The 22172-nt window shown below is 39.7% G+C and overlaps 1 protein-coding gene across 2 annotated transcripts in view; it reads left to right on the forward strand.

The window, feature by feature from the left end:
• The first annotated feature begins 1640 nt into the window (after window positions 1–1640).
• LOC149244545 (uncharacterized) overlaps window positions 1641–22172 on the forward strand; it is a 317274-nt gene continuing 296742 nt past the window's right edge. The window contains exon 1 of one of the 2 annotated variants that reach the window (XM_089374885.1): window positions 1641–1947. In XM_089374885.1, the coding sequence (XP_089231011.1) occupies window positions 1854–1947 (94 nt within the window). In that variant the 5' untranslated portion in view covers window positions 1641–1853. The remainder of the gene's footprint in view (window positions 1948–22172) is intronic. The other variant, XM_089374884.1, reaches the window with a different exon arrangement.

The raw sequence follows: 22172 nt of genomic DNA on the forward strand, positions 1-22172 counted from the left end.
TAAAAAAATTAAAGAAAAAAGAAATAAAATAAAGGAAAAAAAGAAAATGAATATTTTAATAAAAAAGTAAAACCAAGGAAAATAAGCAAAAAATTAAAATGTAAGTTAAAAAAAATAAAAAAATGTAAGTTAACAAAAAGCAAATTAAAAAAAAAAAGAAGATGGAAAAAAACCTAAATTGAAAGAATAAGGTATGAGTGAAATCCAAACTTAAAAATGAAAATAATCATTTGAAATGGAACAAAAGTAAGAATAAAGAGCAAACTTATTTGATTTAAGTGGATTTCTTAAAGCGAATAAATAAGAGCCAATTTTCATACCACCCTTAAGCACTTAACCAAGAATGAGATTGTCTATATCTTACCAATCCTTGCTAGACCATGTAGGGTAATCATGTCACAATTGAGATTTGAATGTAAGTGTAGAGGACAAGTACTTGAGCACCCAAGCTAGACGTAATTAACAAATGGTAAAGCCCCTCATGAATGTACACTCCCTTAAACATTTTATGATTATTCTTTTAGGTATCTAAGTGCTCTTGTAATTTATAATAACATTTGTCGGTGATAAGTTCTAGGATAAATAGTTAAAAATTGAGTCATGCATGTTTGGTGTCGCGTAGCTACACATATTACATATGTGCTAAGATCTAGTCATTTTCTTAACTATGAAACTATAATTATATTTTATTTTTTTCTATATGAGATAGGACATGTTTAGTTCCATCATTGGATCTTAACATGTCCTTAGACTACGATTACACATATTATATATGTACTAAGGTCTATTCATTTTCTTAATTATGAAACTATAAATATATTTTATTTTTTCTATCTGAAATAATACATGTTTAGTTCCATCACTAGATCTTAATATGTCATTAGACTACACCAATGGTTATACTTCTCGATTTTATAAATAACAATCAATTTATTTGAATTGAAACCTACAAGCAATCCAAATATGGATAACCTTAATGATGGCCTAATTAAAAAGAACAAAAAGTTCCAAGAGAGAAATTAAATTACCAATACTTTTAGAGTTAAATAAGTTTTATTCTAATGGACTAATTATTATTAAACTTAATAAAGTTCACAAGGGAGATAAATCACCATAGTAATGATAACCATCTAATAATGATAATTTACCCATAAATACTAACAACCTAAAAATAAAATAGTAACTTATCCAAAAATATAACAACCTAGAAATAAAGATCAATGAAATTTTACAAATATTCTAATAACCCTTTAAAAAATACCCTAAAATCATGTTATTTAAAAAAGAATGAATGAAAACAAAAACAAAAATCATCACTAGAATAGGGTTTCTAATAAGGTTCCCTTTTGATGGGTTGAATTCTTAAACACATATCTATACGAGCATAATTGGACGTACTCATACAAGGTCTAGAATGTTATCTTATTGTGAAAAATGGATTTAAAAAAAAAGGTCACTAAGACAAACACGATAGTAATCAGAAAGGTCACTTAGACAAAAAGTATTAATCTAATTTCTGTTATCATCATAAATGATCCACGTGCCAAATGGCGAAGTAGCAGCATTGCCAAAGGTCATATGCCACATAAATAAATAGTGGTAGCATCTCAAAATATCCACGGGGCAAAAGCGCAGATGGTAAACTCAAATTCCCTCACCGCTCTCAAATTCAAAATAATGGCTATATAGATTAAAAAAGTACCTCCACAAGGAAAAAGGCGGCCCAAACCTTCAACTTTACGTTTCTTCGCTGCTAAAACTTCTCGGCTCTGTGGATATAACTTATTTATATATATATATTTGTTCTTTTCACGCCAGCAGATGCCAGAAAGCGTCGAACGGACAATTAAAGAATGAGGCCTGGAAATGGCTGGTCGATTGCATGGTTTTTCACATTCTTTCTGATAAATTTCAGTGCAGGAAACCCTGAGTGCCAACGATACAAAGGTAAAACCTGTTTTCTTCTCTAATTTTTTTTGTTAAGAATCCTTCGAATCAATTTTGCTTTATTTTCCACGCTTTTAATGGAAGTCTGCTAAATTTTGTGCTGACCAAAGAAATTCTGACTCGGCCTTAACAAAACTGCTGAGCAAACATTGCAAACTTTTGCGGGGTTCTTTTTTTCTTTCAAGGAAAATGGGATTTTAAATGTACTTATAAGAGTATTGCAACTGTCTTTGCTGGTCGGGTCCTGCTTCAGTGGTGAAGACGGTGGCATGTCATGCCATCATCAAACGTCTGTCATCATCTACGAATGGATAAGCGGTTGGGGCTAGGTGCAAGTCCTGCATGGTTTAGATGGAAGAGTATGTCTAATTTCTGGAACTTAGACGACGCAACTGCTTGTGTTCAGGGGTTTTCTCCTCATTTATTGCCAATACAGATTAGTTTTGCCTACACGGGCAGCTTGTGGTGCCCGACTTCCTGAGGGTAGTTGTGATACACCTCTTGAGTGTAACGCAAGCATTTTCAAATAAATTCTTGGTTTTATTTGGATTGATGAGTCAAAGTTGCGAAAGATACCCAATTAAATTAATAGGATGCCATTATGGCCCTTCTCTTACTTGTACCTATGCCAAACCAGGATTTACGTCATAATTTTCCGTGGCAGGCATGTGTTGTTTAACAGCGTATACTATCTCATCACAAAAGTTGTTTTAAAACGGTTGGTTGTTCACGACTGAGCCCCTAAGATTGGAATAGATTGACTGTAGGGTAAGGTGAACTTAAGTAAAATTGATAGCCTCATCAAGACCGACACTTCTCTAGAGCTGACAAACAATATTGGTGATGTTGCCAATTGTAGTTGACGGTGTTTTTTTTCCCTTAGTTGCCTTGAAAAACTTACAAGGAGAAACCAAACGATTTCTTCCCACTTTTGTGGATGGCATCCCTTGTTAACCCTTAGGGAATTTGAAGTGGACACTTGTTGGCATGGAACTAGCCAAATGCTCAACAACTTTGGCGACAATTGGGCTCAATCGTAGTTGATGGTGTTACCTTCCCTTGAATTGGGAATTGTCTTGATGATGAGGATATTATTTAGTTTCGAAGTTGGAGAAGCTTAGGCTCTAACTTAATTTTGTGCTTATTAGGCACTAGACTAGTTACACATGTTTTGATTGTGGTTTGGGAGGTCTGCATTCACCCCTTATGAATTTTTGATCATTACAATCTATCTACTTATGATTTTGCTCATCACTCTCCAAATTGCCTCGTTGCCAAATTGATTAAATTCTTATAGATGAACAATTGCTCTTTTTATATAACCTTATAGGATTGTATATAAGTGGAGTGCACCTCAATTGACTTAAACTGATTTTTGATTCTTCAAAGGAGGCACCCATTTCTTCCAAGTTTTCTTTTATTCGGTATTGCTCCTTTGTACACCCTAGCTCCATTGTTGTCTTCATAACCCCAAAGGTAGGTAATAACCCCAAAGCTGTCCAAACATTGCCTTGACTCCAAAAAGAATCTGGTTCCAAAAACAGGAAATGGAACAGAGACAAATAAATTGCTTAGCAATAGACAGTAGATGGTATATTCATTATATATATGCCATGATCTTCAAAGATTTGGTGTGAGAGGTTATTTTCATATTCATGAGTCTTTTCAGAACTGCCTCATTTGCTAATTATCCAATCTAGACATGAAAACGCGCTGCAAACCAGATCTCGACATGAAATAAGTGGATTCAAATTTCACATTTGCATTTTCGGAGCTGTTGTTTCCTCCGCAAAGGAGCTGCCTAGGCACTTCGTTCAATTGACCAAGAGAGCAAGTTATCAAATCCCTACTTTTGGAAACACTCTTCACAGCTAATTTGATTATTTAATCCGACTTGGACGTTTACCTGCCATTAAAATAATGGCATTTCAATCAGTTGGGCTTGGACAAGTGGTTTGTGAGACTCGTGTACTGGCGCAATGTGAAAATTCCTAGATTGAAGGAACCCCTACCGCAGCAAATCTGAAGCTACTTTCCCTACTTGATTTTTTATTTACATTCATCAAGTTATTCTTCTGAATACTGAAGCAAATTACTTTTGCAGCCTACACTAATTAAATATTTGATCTCATAAAACAGAAAACAGAGCAAAGAACAAGATACATAGGACACACATATTTTTGGACACAATTTTCCCTGGAAAACCCAATGTGGGAAAACCGATGTAGCAGTTCTGAGGGTTTATTATTATGCAGGAGAAATATTTGAATACAAACCTAGGATGCTCATCTAGCCATCCTTTACTGAGAAAATAACTGGTGGAAAATCTGAGTGAGTTTTACCTCACTTCACCCGGCAGAATTCCGACTGAGCCGGCACAAGATTGGCTAATCCCGACTATTTCTGTGCTGGCCCTGCGTTAGCCTTGCGTCAGCTCTTTTGCCCTTTGCGTCAGCTATCCCAGCTATTCCGGCAGTTCCCAGCTGTTTTGGCAGTTCTCGACAGTTTCGATTGTTTCCAACAATTTTGGATTCTGCGTGACAGGCAACTTTTCTGCTCTGCGCTGGCCCTTTTGGCTCTGTGTCAAGGCTGCGTGGGCCCAGACTGGCCCAGCGTTAGTTCTCCCCGCTACTGCCTAGCCTCTCTGCAAGATCTCTTCGCCTCTCTGTCAGTATTCTCCGAAAAGTCCTTCTCCTGGATTCTCATTGCCCCTCTGTTGCTGAATGATCAGTTAGTTCGATTTCTCAGCTTCTTAGCTCCAGAAATTGAACTCTAGATCAATTCTCTGTGTGTGTGTTTCCAAATGAACCCCAAGCCTCCATTTTATACTTTTCCTGTTGATGGCTAATATTCATTAGAGAGGCTCAGAGAATGGGCTTACTTGTTATAAAAGCAACATGAAAGGCTCTCTTAGAAGGGCCCAGGGATTACCAAGACTAAGGGTTTGATGAGTGTGACTTAAAAAGGGGGACCCAAGATCAAGGAATCCTAAAGAAAAGGGTTTGTAAGTTTCCTTTGTGAAATTGGAGTTGCAAGGTTGCAGGACCAAAAAGAAGCCCAAGTGGGCCTAAACAAGGTCAAGGGTTTGGGGTTGATCAACACTAATGGACTTGACCAAGTTAGGGAGGAGAAGGGGATCAAAGGAATTATATTTCTCTTGAAATGTGAATGCAATGATCCTTAATGAAGCCTCTAACCAAAAACAAACTAGGGAAATTGTGTCCGAGCTAGGGCTTGGGATATCTCGAGATTCCACTGTCAGAATAACCTAAAATTTGGAGGACCTCTAGATGACCCAACAATGCAGCTCTAGACCAATTTTCATCAATTTTTTATGGCTACAATGAAATTCGTGTGATGCCCTAGATGGCCTTCTAGGTTAGGGCTTAGGAAAGAGGAAAAGGAGGTGTAAAAGATATTCGTTTGGTGATAACCTTGGACCAGACCAGTGCCTATCCTATTGGAAGAATGGATTCAATGTAATCCAATGTTTAGAGATAACTTATTCCCAATCAAGGAGTCTCCTAGCAACTTTGCATGGCCTAGAAGCAACAACTAGGTAACTAGGAAAGTTTTTACTTCGTTGGTGCTGCAATTGATGACTTATCAAGGTAATGATGACAATCATATACCTCTAGGACATTTATTCATCATACTTGAACGTGAAACATATGAAAAGCCATCACAAAGACACGTTTTGACAAATTCACATCTCTTGAAGGTAGCTACACCAACTTCATGAGCGAAAACATTCAAACATTACACAAGTGACAATATGTGTCAAGTAAAACATGAAAATGACCCTTACAAGTATAGGGAAAGTCCTCCAATCATCAATGTGCAAAAATATTGAAGCTCCTAAGACAAAAGATAAGCTTTTCCAAACATTGAAATGCATTAGACTTCCAATTCATCCATCAAAGAGGCTAGCTGAAATTCTCAAGAAGAGATAGTCCAATCCAAAAATGTGATGAGAGAAATGAATGATCCTCTCATCTATTTACACAATCCATAAGGGGATTCAAATAGCCTATTAGTCTAATAAGACGCCTTAACATTAAAATAATGTACAATAATGACATGACTTGGTGACAATCCCACCAAGATAGCTCCATAATACAAAAATAAGCCTCTTAAGAGGGAAAAATAATAGATACAATGATTTGTTGGGCCATTGAAGAGGCCTAGTGGAGTCCAAAGTGTGCCAAGGTGAGAGAATAGGGTCCGATCATAGTGATCCTGGGGGTGGCCCCTTAATATCCAAGCAAATCAAATATGGTGTCCCCAAGTGGTGAGGGGGCACAATGACATCCTCATGGGTCTTCAAGTGGATCAATAATGCCTGTAGATCATCTGCAAAGGTTAGAATGATGACATAAGCCTTCCCTTTGTCTCCCATAGTGAGACACACCTTCATTTAGGCCCTAGAACATTTGCTAAGTGTGTGGTGCAAGTGTGAAGCTGTTTGGGCATGGTAGTCCAGGGGCATCATCCTCATCCAAAAGGTGGAACACGAACAATCAGTGAATTGTGCAAGGATCCATGAAGTGGCTGTTGATTTTTTTAGCATCAGATGTGTTCTAGCCACGAAATTTTGTGGAGAGGCTAGAATCCATGTATTCTCCAAAACCCAGAAATCGTTTTTGGAAATTCCACAAAGAGATGATTCAATTAAAATGATTAATTTTTTTAAATGGTTCCCTAAGTATAAACTTAGGAAACCTGGTTAATTAAAGGGTATTAATTAAATCAAGTGTGAATCTTCTAGAAGAAGACGAGGATCAACTCCAAGTCAATCTTAGCCATCGATTATGTTCTAATCTTGGTCGTTGGAGCTCCAATGAGAGATTATAAGGAGTTCGATGTGGTTGGAGAAGGACACTTGAGTAGTTTGATTTTTGCTAGAGAATCGATTTCCTAAGTAGCATTTGTGAGTTGCCGGAAGTGATTTAGTAAAGTCGAAGCAGTGAGAGAGGGGCAGGGATAGTAGAGCGAAGGAAGTTTTCCAGATCCAGGGAGTGCAAGGAAGAGAAGACAGAGAGAGGTTTCGAGAGGCAGTGCAGAGCTTCAAAGGGAGTCTGAGATTTAGCTAGGAAGTCGAAATCTAGAGCCAGAAGCCAGGGTGTGAGACTGGAGGGCCAGAGGAGCGAAGTTCCAAACAACAGGGGATTCCGGGAAGGAGGTGATGCAGACCCCAGAGAGGTTGACACAGATTTGCGTAGAGCTTAGCATGGGGCCAGTCATCCAGAGCTTGGATAAGATTTAGATCGCCAGAGAGTGTGAGATTTTTCTCACTATCTCCTTGTCAGTTTTTCTCTGTATCAGAGAGCCAGTTTGGGCATCCAACGATTTGTACTCAGATTACTACTGCATAATAATACAACCCTTAGCTGTTGCATTGATTTTCCCACATTGGGTTTTTCCGGGGACATTTCCCTAAAATAACTGTGTTGATGTGTGTGTTTATTTATTTCTAGTGCAATATTTAGTTTCCATGGGATTTTATTTTGTGTAGGCTGCAGTGTATGTATTTTAGTATTTTTCATAGAAAACTGCAAGTAACTTGTTCAAATAATTTAACAAGTAGGTGAAATATTATCAGTTTGCTGCAATAGGAATTGGGTAACCGATTTTTCACATGGTATCAGAGCCAGGTTGTGAGTAGAAGAGCTCAGTTGTAGAAAGGAAGAGGGAGTTCGAAATTACTGCAGAGGCAGCAATTTGAAACCCCTGAGGCAGTGCAGTCCTTGGGCTAGGAGGTCGAAGTTTTGAGGAGAAGCCGATTTCACTGAGTGAGTCGACAGAGAAATTCAGTCTCCAGATCGAAGCTTTCTAGAGGTAGAAGGGAGCAACGTATTTTTCCTTGTAGAGCAGATCTTCACATGGGACACAATTATTTTGCAGCAATTCCTGACAGAATAACGTCAATGGGAGAGAAGAGCACATACTGAGGGAATTTCTTCCTCAGAGAACTTTTAGCCAAGAAGTTCGAATTTTCCAAGCAGAGCAACAAAAGTTGTGTGCGGAATTTCTGACTCTAGAAGGGAGTGAATATCTGGACAACAGTTGCGCAGAGGAGAAGAGGGAGCAATTTGACTTTATTTTTGGGGAGATGGCATTAGCTGGGTTGAGAGATCAAGATCGGTTGGATAGAGCCTCCAACTATGTGATCTGGAAGGCTAGGATCTCTTGCCTTCTAGATCAGCATGACCTCAAAGCGTATGTCAATAGTGTGGTAGCTGTGCCCGCCAATGCAGATCCTTAAGAAGCAAGGCTGAGATGGCGAAGACTAAGAGGATCATTCTTGACGGGGTTCGAGATCATGTAGTATCCCATATAGCCGGCAAGGATACTGCTTGATAGATGTGGGAAGCCTTAGCTACACTATATGAAGGATCTTCCGAGCAGCGAAAGATGTACTTAGAAGAGAATTTGAGATGCACGAGGATGCAAGGGGCGTATAGACCCCTTCCTTAAGAGGCTTTAGGAAGTCCGGGATCAACTGGATTCAGTAGGGTTAGGGCCCCAGCCTATAGAGTTTGTACGATTAGCGCTCAATAACATTTCTGAAGATTCACAAGTTTTCGTCCAGAGCATCTTGGGCAGAGAAAACCTGCCAGATTGGGAACGTGTGTGGGTTGATCTGCAGCAGGAGGAGATGAGGCGTGATCTGGTGAAGGCCACCATCAGCAACAGTAGCAGGAATGGGGCGAAAGCAATGAAGGAAGAGGAGGATGTAGCCCTTGCATCAAAAGGGGCAGTAGGAGCAGCACAGAAGGAAGAAGGACGTTTCAAAGATCAAGTGCTTCAGGTGTGGTGAGATGGGCCACTACAACACTCAATGTCCTCTTAGGAAGAGGGACAAGCAGGATCATCAAGTTGCATCCGCTGATATTGGCTGGCTATTGGAGGAAGAGTTTGCCATGATTGCCGAAATGCCTTTAGGGGTGAGGTGGGGTGATATGGAATTGTGGCCCTAAAGAGCTACAAGATGGGTAGGATTGTTAAGGAGGTCCACCTCATGAATTAATACCTTGCTACGGGAGCCTAAGACATGCAGTAGCAGGATGGACCAGTGGTAGTTGGTGCAGTTAGGTGCCAGAGTGATAGATGTAGTAGCTAGTAGCAGGTCAGAGACTAAGCAGCGCAGAGCAGAGTTGGCAATAGTGTAGTTGGCACAGTGCAAAGTTAGTGGCAATGTAGAGGCTTCAGTGACAGCGCAGAGGTTAACAGCAGTCAAAACTCGGATGACGGATGCATCATAATGACCACAGTTGGTTAAGTATTTTGGATGCTTTTCTGTTGCAGTTGTTGCAGTTGCAGCAACAACAAATGGAGAAGGTTGCAGTGCAGATGTAGTGTTGGTAGCAGTTCAGCAGGGCCAGCAGCAACACGGATGCAACAATCAGAGTTATGCAGTGGTTGATGGGTAGTAGAGCTAGATATCAGCAACGCAACAGGAGATGATGCAGAGATAGAGTGATGCAACAGTAAGTTGCAGCGCTAGAACACATTCCTCGCTAAGAGGGAGTGTTGATTTTTGTAGCATCAGATGTGTTCTAGCCACAAAATTTTGTGGAGAGGCTAGAATACATGTATTCTCCAAACCCAAAAATCGTTTATAGAAATTCCACCTAGACATGATTTAATTAAAATAATTATCTTTTTTAAACAGTTTCCTTAGTCTAAACTTAGGAAATTTGGTTGATTAAAGGGTATTAATTAAATCAGGTGTGAATATTCTAGAAGAAGACGAGGATCAAATCCAAGTTAATCTTAGCCGTTGGAGCTCCAACGAGAGATTATAAGAAGGAGTTTGATGTGGTTGGAGAAGGACACTTGAGCAGTTCGATTTTGCTAGAGAATTGATTTCCTAAGTAGCAACTATGAGTTGCCGGAAGTGATTTACTGAAGTCGAAGTAGTGAGAGAGGGGCAGGGATAGTAGATTGGAGAAAGTTTTCCAGATTCGGGGAGTGCAAGGCAGAGAAGACAGAGAGGTTCAGTGAGGCAACACAGTGCCACGCAAAGGCAGGGCAGAGCTTCAAAGGGAGTTCGAGATTCAGTTGGGAAGTTGAATTCCAGAGCCAGAAGCCGGGGTGTGAGACCGAAGGGCCAGAGGATTGAAGTTCTAAACAACAGGAGATTCCAGGAAGGAGGTGACGCAAACCCTAGAGAGGTTGACGCAGATCTGCGTAGGTTGACGTAGAGGCTGCGCAGAGCCAGCGTGGGGCCAGTCATCCAGAGCTTGGATCAGATTTGGATCGCCAGACAGTGTGAGATTTTTCTCACTATCTCCTTGTTAGTTTTTCTCTGTATCAGATAGCCAGTTTGGGCATCCAACGATTTGTACTCAGATTACTATTGCATAATAATCCAACTCTCAGCTGCTGCACTGGTTTTCCTACATTGGGTTTTCCAGGGACATTGTCCAAAAATCACTGTTTTGATGTGTGTGTTTATTTCCCTCCAGCGCAATATTTAGTTTCCACAGTATTTTATATTGTGTAGGTTGCAGTGTATGTATTTCAGTATTTGCCGTAGCAAACTGCATGTAACTTGTTGAAATAATTTAATAAGTAGGTGAAATATTATCAGTTTGCTGCAGTAGGAATCGGGTAATCGAATTTTCATAGTGGCCATCTGCTCCTGCTATGGTGGAGGGGCCCATGGCTCTCAACACTCACCCTACAACCAATATGACCCTTTGGAGGGCTTGGACCCTGAATAGGGAGACCAAACCATAAGTGGAGACCCACCTGCAATCCTGTATAAGATCCAATGCATCCCTGTACCTTCCAGTACAATAGATCATTAAAGTAATCAAATAAACGAGCTTATAAATCACTGATACAAATGGACACTTCATAGTGGCATGCCCTTCCATAGTGGTGTTTTAGCACGTACAGGTGTCTCCAAGCTCAATAAGGGGGTTAACCAAGGACCCTATGAAGTGGTTTCTACCTCTAAAGGGGTGACATGTCCATGTTATATCCATCAATTGATAGATAGCATGTGATGTAATGGTGGAATGAAATGGGGCATCAAGGGACGACTCCAAACCACATGCCACAATACAAGGGTAGCCAAAATAAGGGAATCCCATACTTGGGTGTATGAATGTAAGAGGGAGAAATCGTGGTACATGAGTTATCTTGGGCTTTGTTTTTTGACCCTTCTTCATATGCCTTTTGCCTTTTATTGATTTTCTTTTATAATTGCTTGGGGCTCCAGGGGATGAGAGCATGATGTGTGGGATATAACAGTGATTACCCTCTTAAGGTGGGGCAGTTCATTGCCCACCAGAGGTTGGGACAATCATGAGTTCCTTAATGATGTAAGGGGCCAACATGAGGGGCCCTAAGAACCAGGGTGATGGCCATAATGATAGGGGTAGAGCTCATGTATGGCTTTTGCCCAAGTGCTTGATGTGTGTGTCCCAACCATATTTTGCATTCTATGGTACAATTCCTGTAGAGAGTGGCCAAATTATGCTTTTTCTTTTCTTTTTCTTTTCGCTGCATCAACCTCCGAGGCATTGTTTCAGGCCCAACCCAAAGTGTGGACGAGGGGGCAACTAACTCCTTGTGGACCCTATTATCCACCACCTGTGGGTAGTGTATATAGGGGGGATTTTTTCTCCTAGATGGTCTTTAGAAGGAAGACAACATCTCCTTGCAGCCACTAGATAGCTCGATGTTCCATTTTCTTCACCACCGGAGCTAGTCATGTGATTCCTCGCCCATCTGTTATGAATGTATGTTTGAAGCTAGGCCTTCCAACCCTAAAGGTATATCTTTTCATTGGTTTAGTTGAGTAATTTTGTTCACTTTTCATGGACACTTTTGGGCATGGATTGGTGGGGGGATTCGACAGAAAGAGTGGGCTAGGTCTGTGCTCTTATTTCCTCCGCCCGATTGTGGTGTTTAGCCTTGTATTGTAGTCCCGTGGGATCTATTTTATTGGCCACTAGCTCTAGGGCTGACACTACATGGGAAATCCCTATATTGGTTGCGTGGTCTCGTTTTGCGACACCATATACATCACCCCTTGTTGCTCATTTTTATTCCACTCATCATTTTTCCCATTCGGGTCCACATGTGTCCACTAGGTCCACATAGGGTTAGCCACCCCCTTTCCCTTGTCCACTCCTTGGGTTGGGCCTTGGACGATGCCTTGAAGGTGGATGCAGCTAAAAAGAAAAGAAAAAAGCATAATTTGGGCACTCTCAACAGGGAATGTACCACAAAATGCAAAAGATGGCCAGTACATACAAATTTAGCACGTGGGCAAAAGCCAAACATGAGCTCTACCCCTTATCTATGGCCATCACCCTGGTTCTTATGGGCCCTAGATGATTCCTCTCCATCATTAAGGAACCCATGATTGTCCCAACCCTTGGTGGTAATGATTCGCCCCACCTTAAGGGGGTATCCACTGCTATGCACACATCATGCTCTCATCCCTTGAAGCCCTAAGCAATTATGAAGAAAAATCAATCAAAGACAAAAGACATATGAAGAAGGGTGGAATAACAAAGGCTGGGTACCTCATGTACCACGTTTTGCTCCCTCCTACTCGTATATCCATATGTGGGCTTCCCCTATTACAACCACCCTTGTACCATAACATGTGATTTGGATGATTCCCTTGATCCCCACTCCGTTCCATCACTTTATCATTTGCCACCTACCACTTGAAAGATGTACCATGGACATGTCACCCCCTTTAAAGGATGAAACCACCTAATAGGATCCTTGGCTAACCCCCTTATTGAGCTTGGAGACACTTGTACATGCCAAAGCCCACTATGGAAGGGCATGCCACCATGAAATGCCCCATTGATTCCATGATTTGTAAACTCTTTTACTTGATTATGCTAATGATTTGTTGTATTGGAAGGCAAGGGGACGCATTGGATCTTATGCAAGATTGTAGGTGGGTCTCCATTTGGGGCTTGGTCTCCTTATATGGGGTCCTAGCCCTCTAGAGGGTCACATGGGCACTTGTAGGGTGAGCGTTGAGAGCCATGGGCCTCCACCATAGCAGAGATTACTTCATGGATCCCTAACACCACCCATTGATTACTCGTGTTCCACCTTTTGGATGAGGATGATGCACCTGGTTCACCATGCCCAATCGACTCCACACTTGCACTATACACTTGGGATATGTTTCAGGATCTAGAGGATGTCTCCCGCTGAAGAGGGCGGGATTATATCATCATCCTAGCCCTTATAGATGGTCTACACACATTTTCGTTCCACATGGAGACCCATGAGGATGTCCTTGTGCCCCCACACCCACTTGGAAACACCACAGGTTCTTTCTTGGAAAACAAGGGGCCAACCCCTTGTCCATTACGTTGGGAGTCCAATTTCACATCATGGCACCCTTTGGACTTCATTAGGCCTCCTCAAAAGCCTAACAACTCATCATGTTGATCATCCTCCCCTCTTGAGAGGCTTATCTTTATGTTATTGAGCTATTTGGTGGGCTTGTCACCAAAAGTATTGTTATTATGCATGTTATTTTATTTTAAGGGCATTATTAGTCCAAATTAGGCCATTCGAACTCATTAGAGATTGTATAAATAGATGAGAGGTGATTCATTCTCTCATCATCACTTGGATTGGGTTATTAGCTCTTGTGAGATTTTCGCTATCCCTTTTGAGGACGATGTTTGATGGTATGGATGAGATTTGATGTGTGGATATCTCTCTCTGGTCTTGGAGCTTCATTATTGGCATAATTTGATGATTGGATATACTCTTTTGTACATATAAGTGATCTTTTCATGTTGATTCTTGTTATTTACTTTTGTCACATGAATGTTGTTGGGATTTGCGCTATACATGTCTGAAATTTATTGCTTTTCTATACGAATTGGTGGAAATTGTGATCTTTATAGCATTGCATCATGTCATGGGCCATGTATGAATGGGTGAATGTTCCTAGAGATAATTTGTGCTAAATACATCTCGATAAGTCATCAATTATTACAAATCGAAGTATAAAGCCTTTGAAGCAATTGCTCTCATGCCCTAATGCCATGCGAAGTTGTTTGAAGGCTTCCTTGACTAGGTGAATCCTTTCCAAATGATAAATTCTCCTTGACTCCATCTCTCCCAAAGGACAAGGCACTAATCCTGCATAGGTGATCACTTTCAAAGCTTATTTCTCTCACCTCCCCTTTTTTTCTAGGTGCAGCCTCCATTGGTCACCTAGGGCATCAATTATCTCATGTTCTAGCCATCAAAAGACTTCGATCTCTTGTCCTCTACTGCACTAGGGTTTTCTCTAGAGGATCTCCAAATTTCATCAAATTCTGATAGTGGGATCTCGAGATACTGCAAGCCCTAGCCCAAGGATCGTCTCTTTCCTTAGGTTTCCTTTGGCTAGTGACCTCATTTGGATCATTGCATTCTATTCTAAGAAGATTTGTCCATTGATCCTCTTCTCTTCCATAATTATGTCAAGCCCCTCCTTGAGTGATCAATTCCACTTGACCTAATTCTGGTTCCACTCAGTTTTGTGTGGTTTCACAACTTTATAACTCCAAGTCTGCAAAGATAACATAAAGACCAAGTCTCCATAAGGATTTCTAGGCTTAAGAATCATCTTTTCAAGATACATTTCCAAACCCAAGCCTTAAGAATCCTTGTAGCCCTTCCTAGAGAGCCTAGCATTGTGCTTCCAAAGCAAGCAACCCATCCAATTGAGTCTCTCTTGAGAATAGGCCTAAGAATCACTGCTCATTGTCTTATTGACCTATTAATCTAGTGATTCCTATTTATACCGGGTCTCCTCTCATCAGTGAAAGTTCGTAAAGAGCAGGGAGCCTTAGCTGAGGTGATGGTGGGCTATCGCTCCATTGTTGCCATTGACTTAGTATTTTTCCTTTAGGATACCTCCTAGCACCCCTGCTAGTTTGAGTACTAACAAACCCAATGGACATATGTGGACCTGAATGGGAAAAGTGATGCAGGGGGTTAAAATGAGCAGAGGGGAGTGATGTATATAGTATCGAGAAGTGGGACCATGCAACTAACATTGGGGTTTTCCATGTAGTGCCATCCCTTAAGCTAGTAGCTAGTAAAGGAGATGCCACATGACTAGGATAGAGGGTTAACCTTCAAATCGGGCATAGGAGACGAGTACTGACCAAGCCCACTCTTTTCATTGAATCCATGCACTAATCCATGCCCAAAAGTGTCCATGATAAGTAAACAAAAATACCCAACTACACAATGAAAAAGTCATACCTTCAGGGTCCGGAGGCCCACCTTCAAACATACAATCATAACAAATGGGCGAGGGACCACATGGCTAGCTCAAGTGGTAGAGATAGTGGCACATCGAGCTATGTGGTGGATGTTGGCTGAGGACCATCTAGGAGAAATTTTTTCTCCTATGGGGATTGTTGTCGCTTAGATTGTATAGGCACCGCGACAATCGCTCAGGGCGGGGGCTGTCACTTTGATCCCCTCTCACTCTGTTCTAGTTGTCTCCCAACAACAAGCTATGGGGGGTAGTTCCTATGGAAATGAGGTGATGAGAAACAAGTTGGGAACCAACTTGTTCGAGAGACACAATTGAGTGGCCTAGCTACTTGATAAAATTTAGCAAGATTAAGGATTTGATTAGATTTAATATTGAGACCAGTGCCTGATGGAGTCAAAATTTCTTGCTTGTTATAAATTAAAGCCAAGTAACTAGATGGACAACTGCCGCTTATATGATGGACTAACCTATATGCTATGCAAGTCCTTAAATCTAGGTGAAATGCAAGGATCTTGTTAATTTTAAGTTAAATGCCTAGTTTAAGTTGAACCTTCCCCTTAACTGTTTTGAGATTAGTCTTATGCGTAGGTTGTGGGATGGAAGCCAACGGGAAGCAGGCAAAGCCCTGATTAATGATACCTCCCCATGTGTTCCAACCACCTAGTGCCTTCGACATTGCAAAGACTGTGGCTCTGACGACGGCAAGGTCATTTTTTTAACCACTAGAAAGAGTTGAATCCCTCAAGCTAAATGAAGAAGGCTTGTCCTAGGAGCCTATCAAACAAGCTTATGCTTGGAGGTAAAATGTTAATGCAACTAGTGTTAGGATGAAATGCAAGACGGATGAGTGAAGGCACTTGAGTTAAGATTGGTTAAGTCTTTAAGTACTTAAATTTGTGATTCACCCTTAATGACAAAAGTACATAACAATGATTAGAAGACAATCTTAAAACAAGATGCCCAAAGGTACAAGTGCCAATGTTCAACACCAATTTACAATAACTTAGAGCAGATTATCCAGTTATCAGTTAGCCAATGATTACAATATACCAATTACTCAAGATACAACCAGATCACTTATGATCTTCTTACTGAATTCCAATTATCAAAAGATTTCAAAGTGACTTAAACCATCAACAAGATCAACAAATTAGTGGTTAGATGTGTGAGTGCTTTAAGTGCAAAATTTGGAAATTCTTATAACTGAAGACAAGACAAGCGAATTTTAGATTTCCAATAACCAAAATCAGTAGTGACACTTCAGACATTTCAGCCCTTATTAACCCTATTACGACAGTAAGAAAATCTTTTCAGGTTCAAGAGACAACAAAAATATAGCAACTAGATATGATCAATGAGACGCCCAACAACTAGCCAAAGTAAAATTATGGTTTTTGGTCCACTTAAGATGCAAAATTTAGAAATATATTAGATCTGATCTATCTTGTTACAGCAGGAAGTAAAACAGAAACTCAGTGACCAATTGATGCTACAACAAGTGCCAAATTAAGCCCAAAACATAGAAAAAATTGCCAATATTGAAAGATTGGATTTTTGAGCCCTTTTAGGTGTGTTTTCAAGAAAAACTTCAGATCTGATTCAGTAATTATGCAGAGAATTTCCAGCAAGCAAAAATATAGATCTAGGCTAGATTTTCAAAGCCCAAGTGGCCAAAAATTTAGGGTTGTCTTTAGGGTAGATTTGAGACCTTTACTTCGGTTGACTTGATTTCTTCTCCTTAAGACTTTGACTTCTTAAGTAGATTTTCTTGATACCCAAACTCGGCTTCACTTAGCAGATTTTCAACTTGATCTTGCTGCAGTAAGATGATGCCCTAGCTCCTCGCACGTGTGAGAGATATAACCCTAAAACAGATCCAAAACTTCGATCTCTCCCTTCTTCTCTTCGTTATGTGTTGAGGTTTCTTTCTTGTCTTCTTATCTTCCTTGATCGAACTTGTTGCTGCTTGATCATATGAGGTCCCCTTATATAGGCTTCTTAGGAGGTCGAATTGCTGTCCTTGAGGCTGACTTGATCCTTCTTGTAGGCCGACTTGTTTTACAAGTTCTTCGAGGGTCTTTATGGCACTTTTGACTTTAAAAAATATTTCTTTACAAGATACAACATGCCCAAAGGGGTCTTACATGTATGACAATGACTCTTTTGACTTTATAATTCTCTGGAAAACCTAGAAGCACTCAATGGGTGCTTGACTTACAAATAAATTTACCTTGAGCATGAAACCCATGCATCAAGAATGAAAATAATAAATTTCTTTTTCTCTTTTCATCAAATACTTAAATTCATGATTACAATAGACATTGTGAAGACCGAACCTAGTTACATATTTCAACACTACTTCCTAACTAGGGAGGTATTCATAATCCATACAAGGGTCCTTGGACATTCTAATACTGAAGAATTCTCATAAAAAGAGTCAGAGTGGTAAGCCATCTCATAGCCTATCATATCAGCTTATATTAATACATCTCATCATACCAACCAACATTGTCACATAGCAAGGCTTTGACTAACAACTCTATCTCTCCATAAGATTAGAGCACAATGTTGGCGAGACAATGACTGATAGACACCATCATCATTGTCTCTTAAGGCACATAACCCACCCGGATGTTCACAAGGTATGTCCTTTTAGTACAATTCCTATCTTGGGATAACACATCCTCAAGGAATTTCCTCTTCGACTACTCTTACCTATTGGATGCCATACCACATCCTCAAAGATTATCGGAAACCAGATGCTTACCTAATCCTCTATTCTTTCTTCATAACCCGAAGACAAGAATGTTGTGTCTATCTCTCCCTCTCAACTAGGGAGGACCTATTCATTCCTATAAAAAGACTATTCTCAAGCTCCCTCTTACCTAGGGAATTGCCCAAGCTCCCTCTTAACTACGGACTTGTTTCCAACAACTATCTTCTCTTTGGTGGAGATCATAGTACTATCAAATGCTTGTAGTGCTCCTCTTTCTACATCATGTCATGAACTTCATATTCTTTATTATGGAGTCTTCTTCATCATAACTTCTTCGTAGGGCATCGACCATCTTCTACAACATTTTCTTTTCAACGAGACATAGTGTTGAACCAGTAGTCATATCATCCTTCTCTATATCAGAAATTGATCTTCTAGTCCACATCTGTCTATCCCAATGTTGCAGGCAACGTCCCCTCCCCTGGATCTAAGGCCCAAAGCGCGTCCCGTACGGATTCGTACAGGAAGCGTCCTCAGAAGCGTGACTCCAAAATTCGGAAACGTAGTTCCGCCTGTTTTGGACGCTTCCTGGAAATTTCGGAAGCGTCCCTCCGAAGCGTGATTCGTGCTCGATGCTTCGTACGACGCTTCGGCCGTTCGAAGCGCTACGCTTCGGCAATGCGCGACGCTTCGGAGGGCGAATCGTACGGTTTCGTACACGCCCTCGGAAAAAGTGCCCCGCGGCCTAAAAAAATCGTTTTTTTTTTTTTTTTGTTTTGTTATAGTTGGTGAGTTTGCTTGTTGGGGGTGGGTCCACTTTGGGTTAAGGTGAGGAATGAAGGCAAAAAAAATATTAAAAAATATAAATATAGCAGATGCTCTCTCATGGTAATGTTAAATTCTTAAAGTAAAAGTGACATTCTCCTTTATTTTTCATTTTCACCCTTTTACTTAAATTTTTAACATTACCATGAAATGACTTAGGATGTTTGAGAGTGGTTCCAGCCTCATTGGACTTCATATGGAGAAAATAGAATTTCATATCCTATTCAAAATTTAGCAGACTTAACAGTTTTCAGGAATTCAGGATCAATGGGATTGTGGCATTTCATTAGATTATATCAAGTATGAAGGTATGCGACTAGCATTTAATCAAGAGCACCAAGCCCTATATGTACCCTAGTGTTGGTGGTGTTAATTGTTGAACTCTTTGTCATGCCCTTAGTAAAAAATTACCTTTCAATCAAGTCAAAATCATCAATCAAGCATGTTAAGCTTTTTCTACCATATTTTAAGTCTTGAATTAGGTAGTTTGATCAAAATTGGGCAATGTTGACTAATATCCTTAGACAATCGAGGTAGAGGCAAAGGCTAGACAAGAGGAGAAGAATCTAGATTCTAGATGGTTGATGCTCGAATAATTAATCATTAATGTACAATGGATGCTATATCTATCTTGATTTATGCAAATATATGCATGTTTTCATGTCTTCTACAACTAATTTGGTATTTGGGATGTTCGTTTTGAGTATAAATGCTATATATATATATATATATATAGCAGACGCTTCCGCAGACGCTTCGCTTCCTAGATTTTTGGAAAATGACGCTTTCGCATCCCCGCTTCCAAAAACGTCCTCGTTTCGTGCAACATTGGTCTATCCTTCATACAACTATCTTTTCCAATTCATGTTTCTTTCAGGATCTTCCATCCAATCTCATGAGTACTAGTTGTAGGTGACACCTACAACTCTCTTTCGGTAGCCCTGTTTCAACCCAACCAGAGGTTTTCAACAATCAAAATGAACATCAAATCAAGTTACTTTTTCATCATGGCCTTGTGCCATGACATCTACTTCTTGCAACATCAACATCCTGCACATGTATGAACCCATCTCTAAGATATTCATTACCAAGATTTTTCTTTTGTAGTATACATATTAGGGTCTTCATACCTTCTTTTTCCATGGAGATGTCATAGCTACTTCTTCTAGTTATCGAATGTTGATCACTTATCTTATCTTACATGACTATAGTTGCATCTTTCACAAACTATTTTTCCTTTCTTCACATATTGCTTTCCTAAGAACTTCTATACATAGTTCCTTCATTATAGGATCTGTTGCACACATTTTATCAAAGTTCTAACGAAGAAGATGTACCAATTTTTTCGAAGGATTAAGATTATCAACGATCAACATTTTAAGTCATTGTAAACCCATTCTGCAAATTTTTTAATGTAAATGATGCTAGTAAGGTTGTTTATTTATGTAAAAACTTAGGTAAGCCTATTATTTTGGCGACGAATTTCATCCTAAGAGGTTTTTCATCTCACTGATTCATTTGTGTTTCTAAACACGGATGATCGACAAAGTTTTTCTGTCCAACCTCACTCCAAAGCTAGGGTGGAATTTATCGTCAAAGTCTTAGGTGAGTCCTAGTGTTTTAGTCGAGTCTTCTGTAAAAGTGATTTGGGAATAATTTAAGCTAATTGACTAAATTATTTTATTACAAGTCACGTGGTCTATTAGATCATATTGTGTCGCAGAATTGGGTAAGTTATTTGAAGGTCTATAGCGAACAAATATTCCCCCTTTGAGTGTTGAATCATTGTAAAATATTATGTAAAAAATATTTTAGTGCATGGTCTCTCATACTTAGACACCATTGCTAAGATATTTGAGGGTGGAAAAATAATTAATTCCCTCAAGTGTCAATTAATTTTTCTGGCAAAAATAAAATTAAATCCTAAGCTAGAAAATTAATTAATTAGAGTAAAAAAAATTAAATGTTAGAGAAATTAAATTCTCCAAGTGGAAAAATTCGTGGGTCTTAAAGAAATTAGTTTATGGAGGTCTCCCACCAAGCGAATATTGGAAATGTAAAGAAAAATTGGACCCTTGGGCCTTGGTGGTCAACTCAAAGTCAAATTTTTGAGGAAATTAGCTCAGAATAATTATTTTTGAGCTAATAAAAAATGGGTTTAAAGAGAAATTCGAAAATTCTTCAAAAATAATTATTTCAACGACAAAGATTAAAAGATTATCAAAGATTTATCAACGACCGAGATTATTTTGACGTGATCGAGTCAACTAGCTATTATTTTCCACTTGGAGGATTTATTTATAAATTAGAGCTCATTTGTGTCTCAAGCCATCTGATGTTTGGCTAAGGTAACATTGTAAAACTGATGTAATGCTATTGTCGTGCTGTGAACGTTTTGATTAATCATAATAAAAGATTACAAAAAATATTTTTCGGCGAAGATCACATGAGACATCATTTGTCGACGCGTTTCGAACCAACCAGTGTGGTTCATCGTCAGGACAAGTTGAAGAAACAGATCTAGCTTAGCATGTTAAATAGACTGAGTAGAGCCTCCAACGGCTAATTTGACCAACCGCTAATATTGACTATTGGACCGGGATCAAAACTTTTTTAATAATAATAAAAAAAAAGAGATAAGTTATACAGGGGACCAATCCCTTAATAAATAAATAAAATAATTTAAATTAGTGATAAAAGTTAGTTAAAAGTTATTAAAAATAGTTAAAAATTATAGGTTAATTATTAAAAATTAAGGAGCTCAAGGGCATTAAGCTTGACCCTGGGGACATTCTTGTCAGTTTTGATGTTGTTTCCCTCTTCACTTGCATCCCTATTAGTGAGGCCATGGAGGTGATCAACCGCTTAACAGATCCTGACACTGCCAAGTTAGTTGAGATCTGTCTCACCTCTACGTTTTTCTGTTTTGAGGGAGAGTTCTTTGAGCAAACCTGCGGGGTTGCCATGGGCTCACCCCTTTCCCCTGTTGTTGCTAATCTTTTCATGGAAGATTTTGAGTCCAAGGCTCTAAACTCTTCCAGGCTCCTGCCGAAGCTTTGGAGAAGATATGTGGATGACACCAATGTTATCTGGCCTCACGGCCAAGAGGAATTAAATCTCTTCTTCATTCATCTCAATAATCAATCCTCTGCCATTAAGTTCACCATGGAGCAAAAGGTCGATGGTTGCCTTCCGTTCCTCGATATTCTTATTTCTAAGAGTAGTGATGGTTCCCTCGGCCACCGAGTTTTTCGGAAGAAAACGGATACTGAGCAGTATCTTCATGCCAGTTCCCATCATTTCCCGGCTCAAAAATTGGGTGTTCTCGATACCCTGGCTACTCGGGCCCTAAGGATCTCAGATAAGGAGAGTTTAGAGAATGAAAATCCCATCTCCTTGATG

This window comes from Pinus tabuliformis, chromosome 8 (assembly GCF_031772625.1).
Source record: "Pinus tabuliformis cultivar Carrire ecotype Pingquan chromosome 8, CPIR1, whole genome shotgun sequence".
NCBI classification, from domain to species: Eukaryota; Viridiplantae; Streptophyta; class Pinopsida; order Pinales; family Pinaceae; genus Pinus; species Pinus tabuliformis.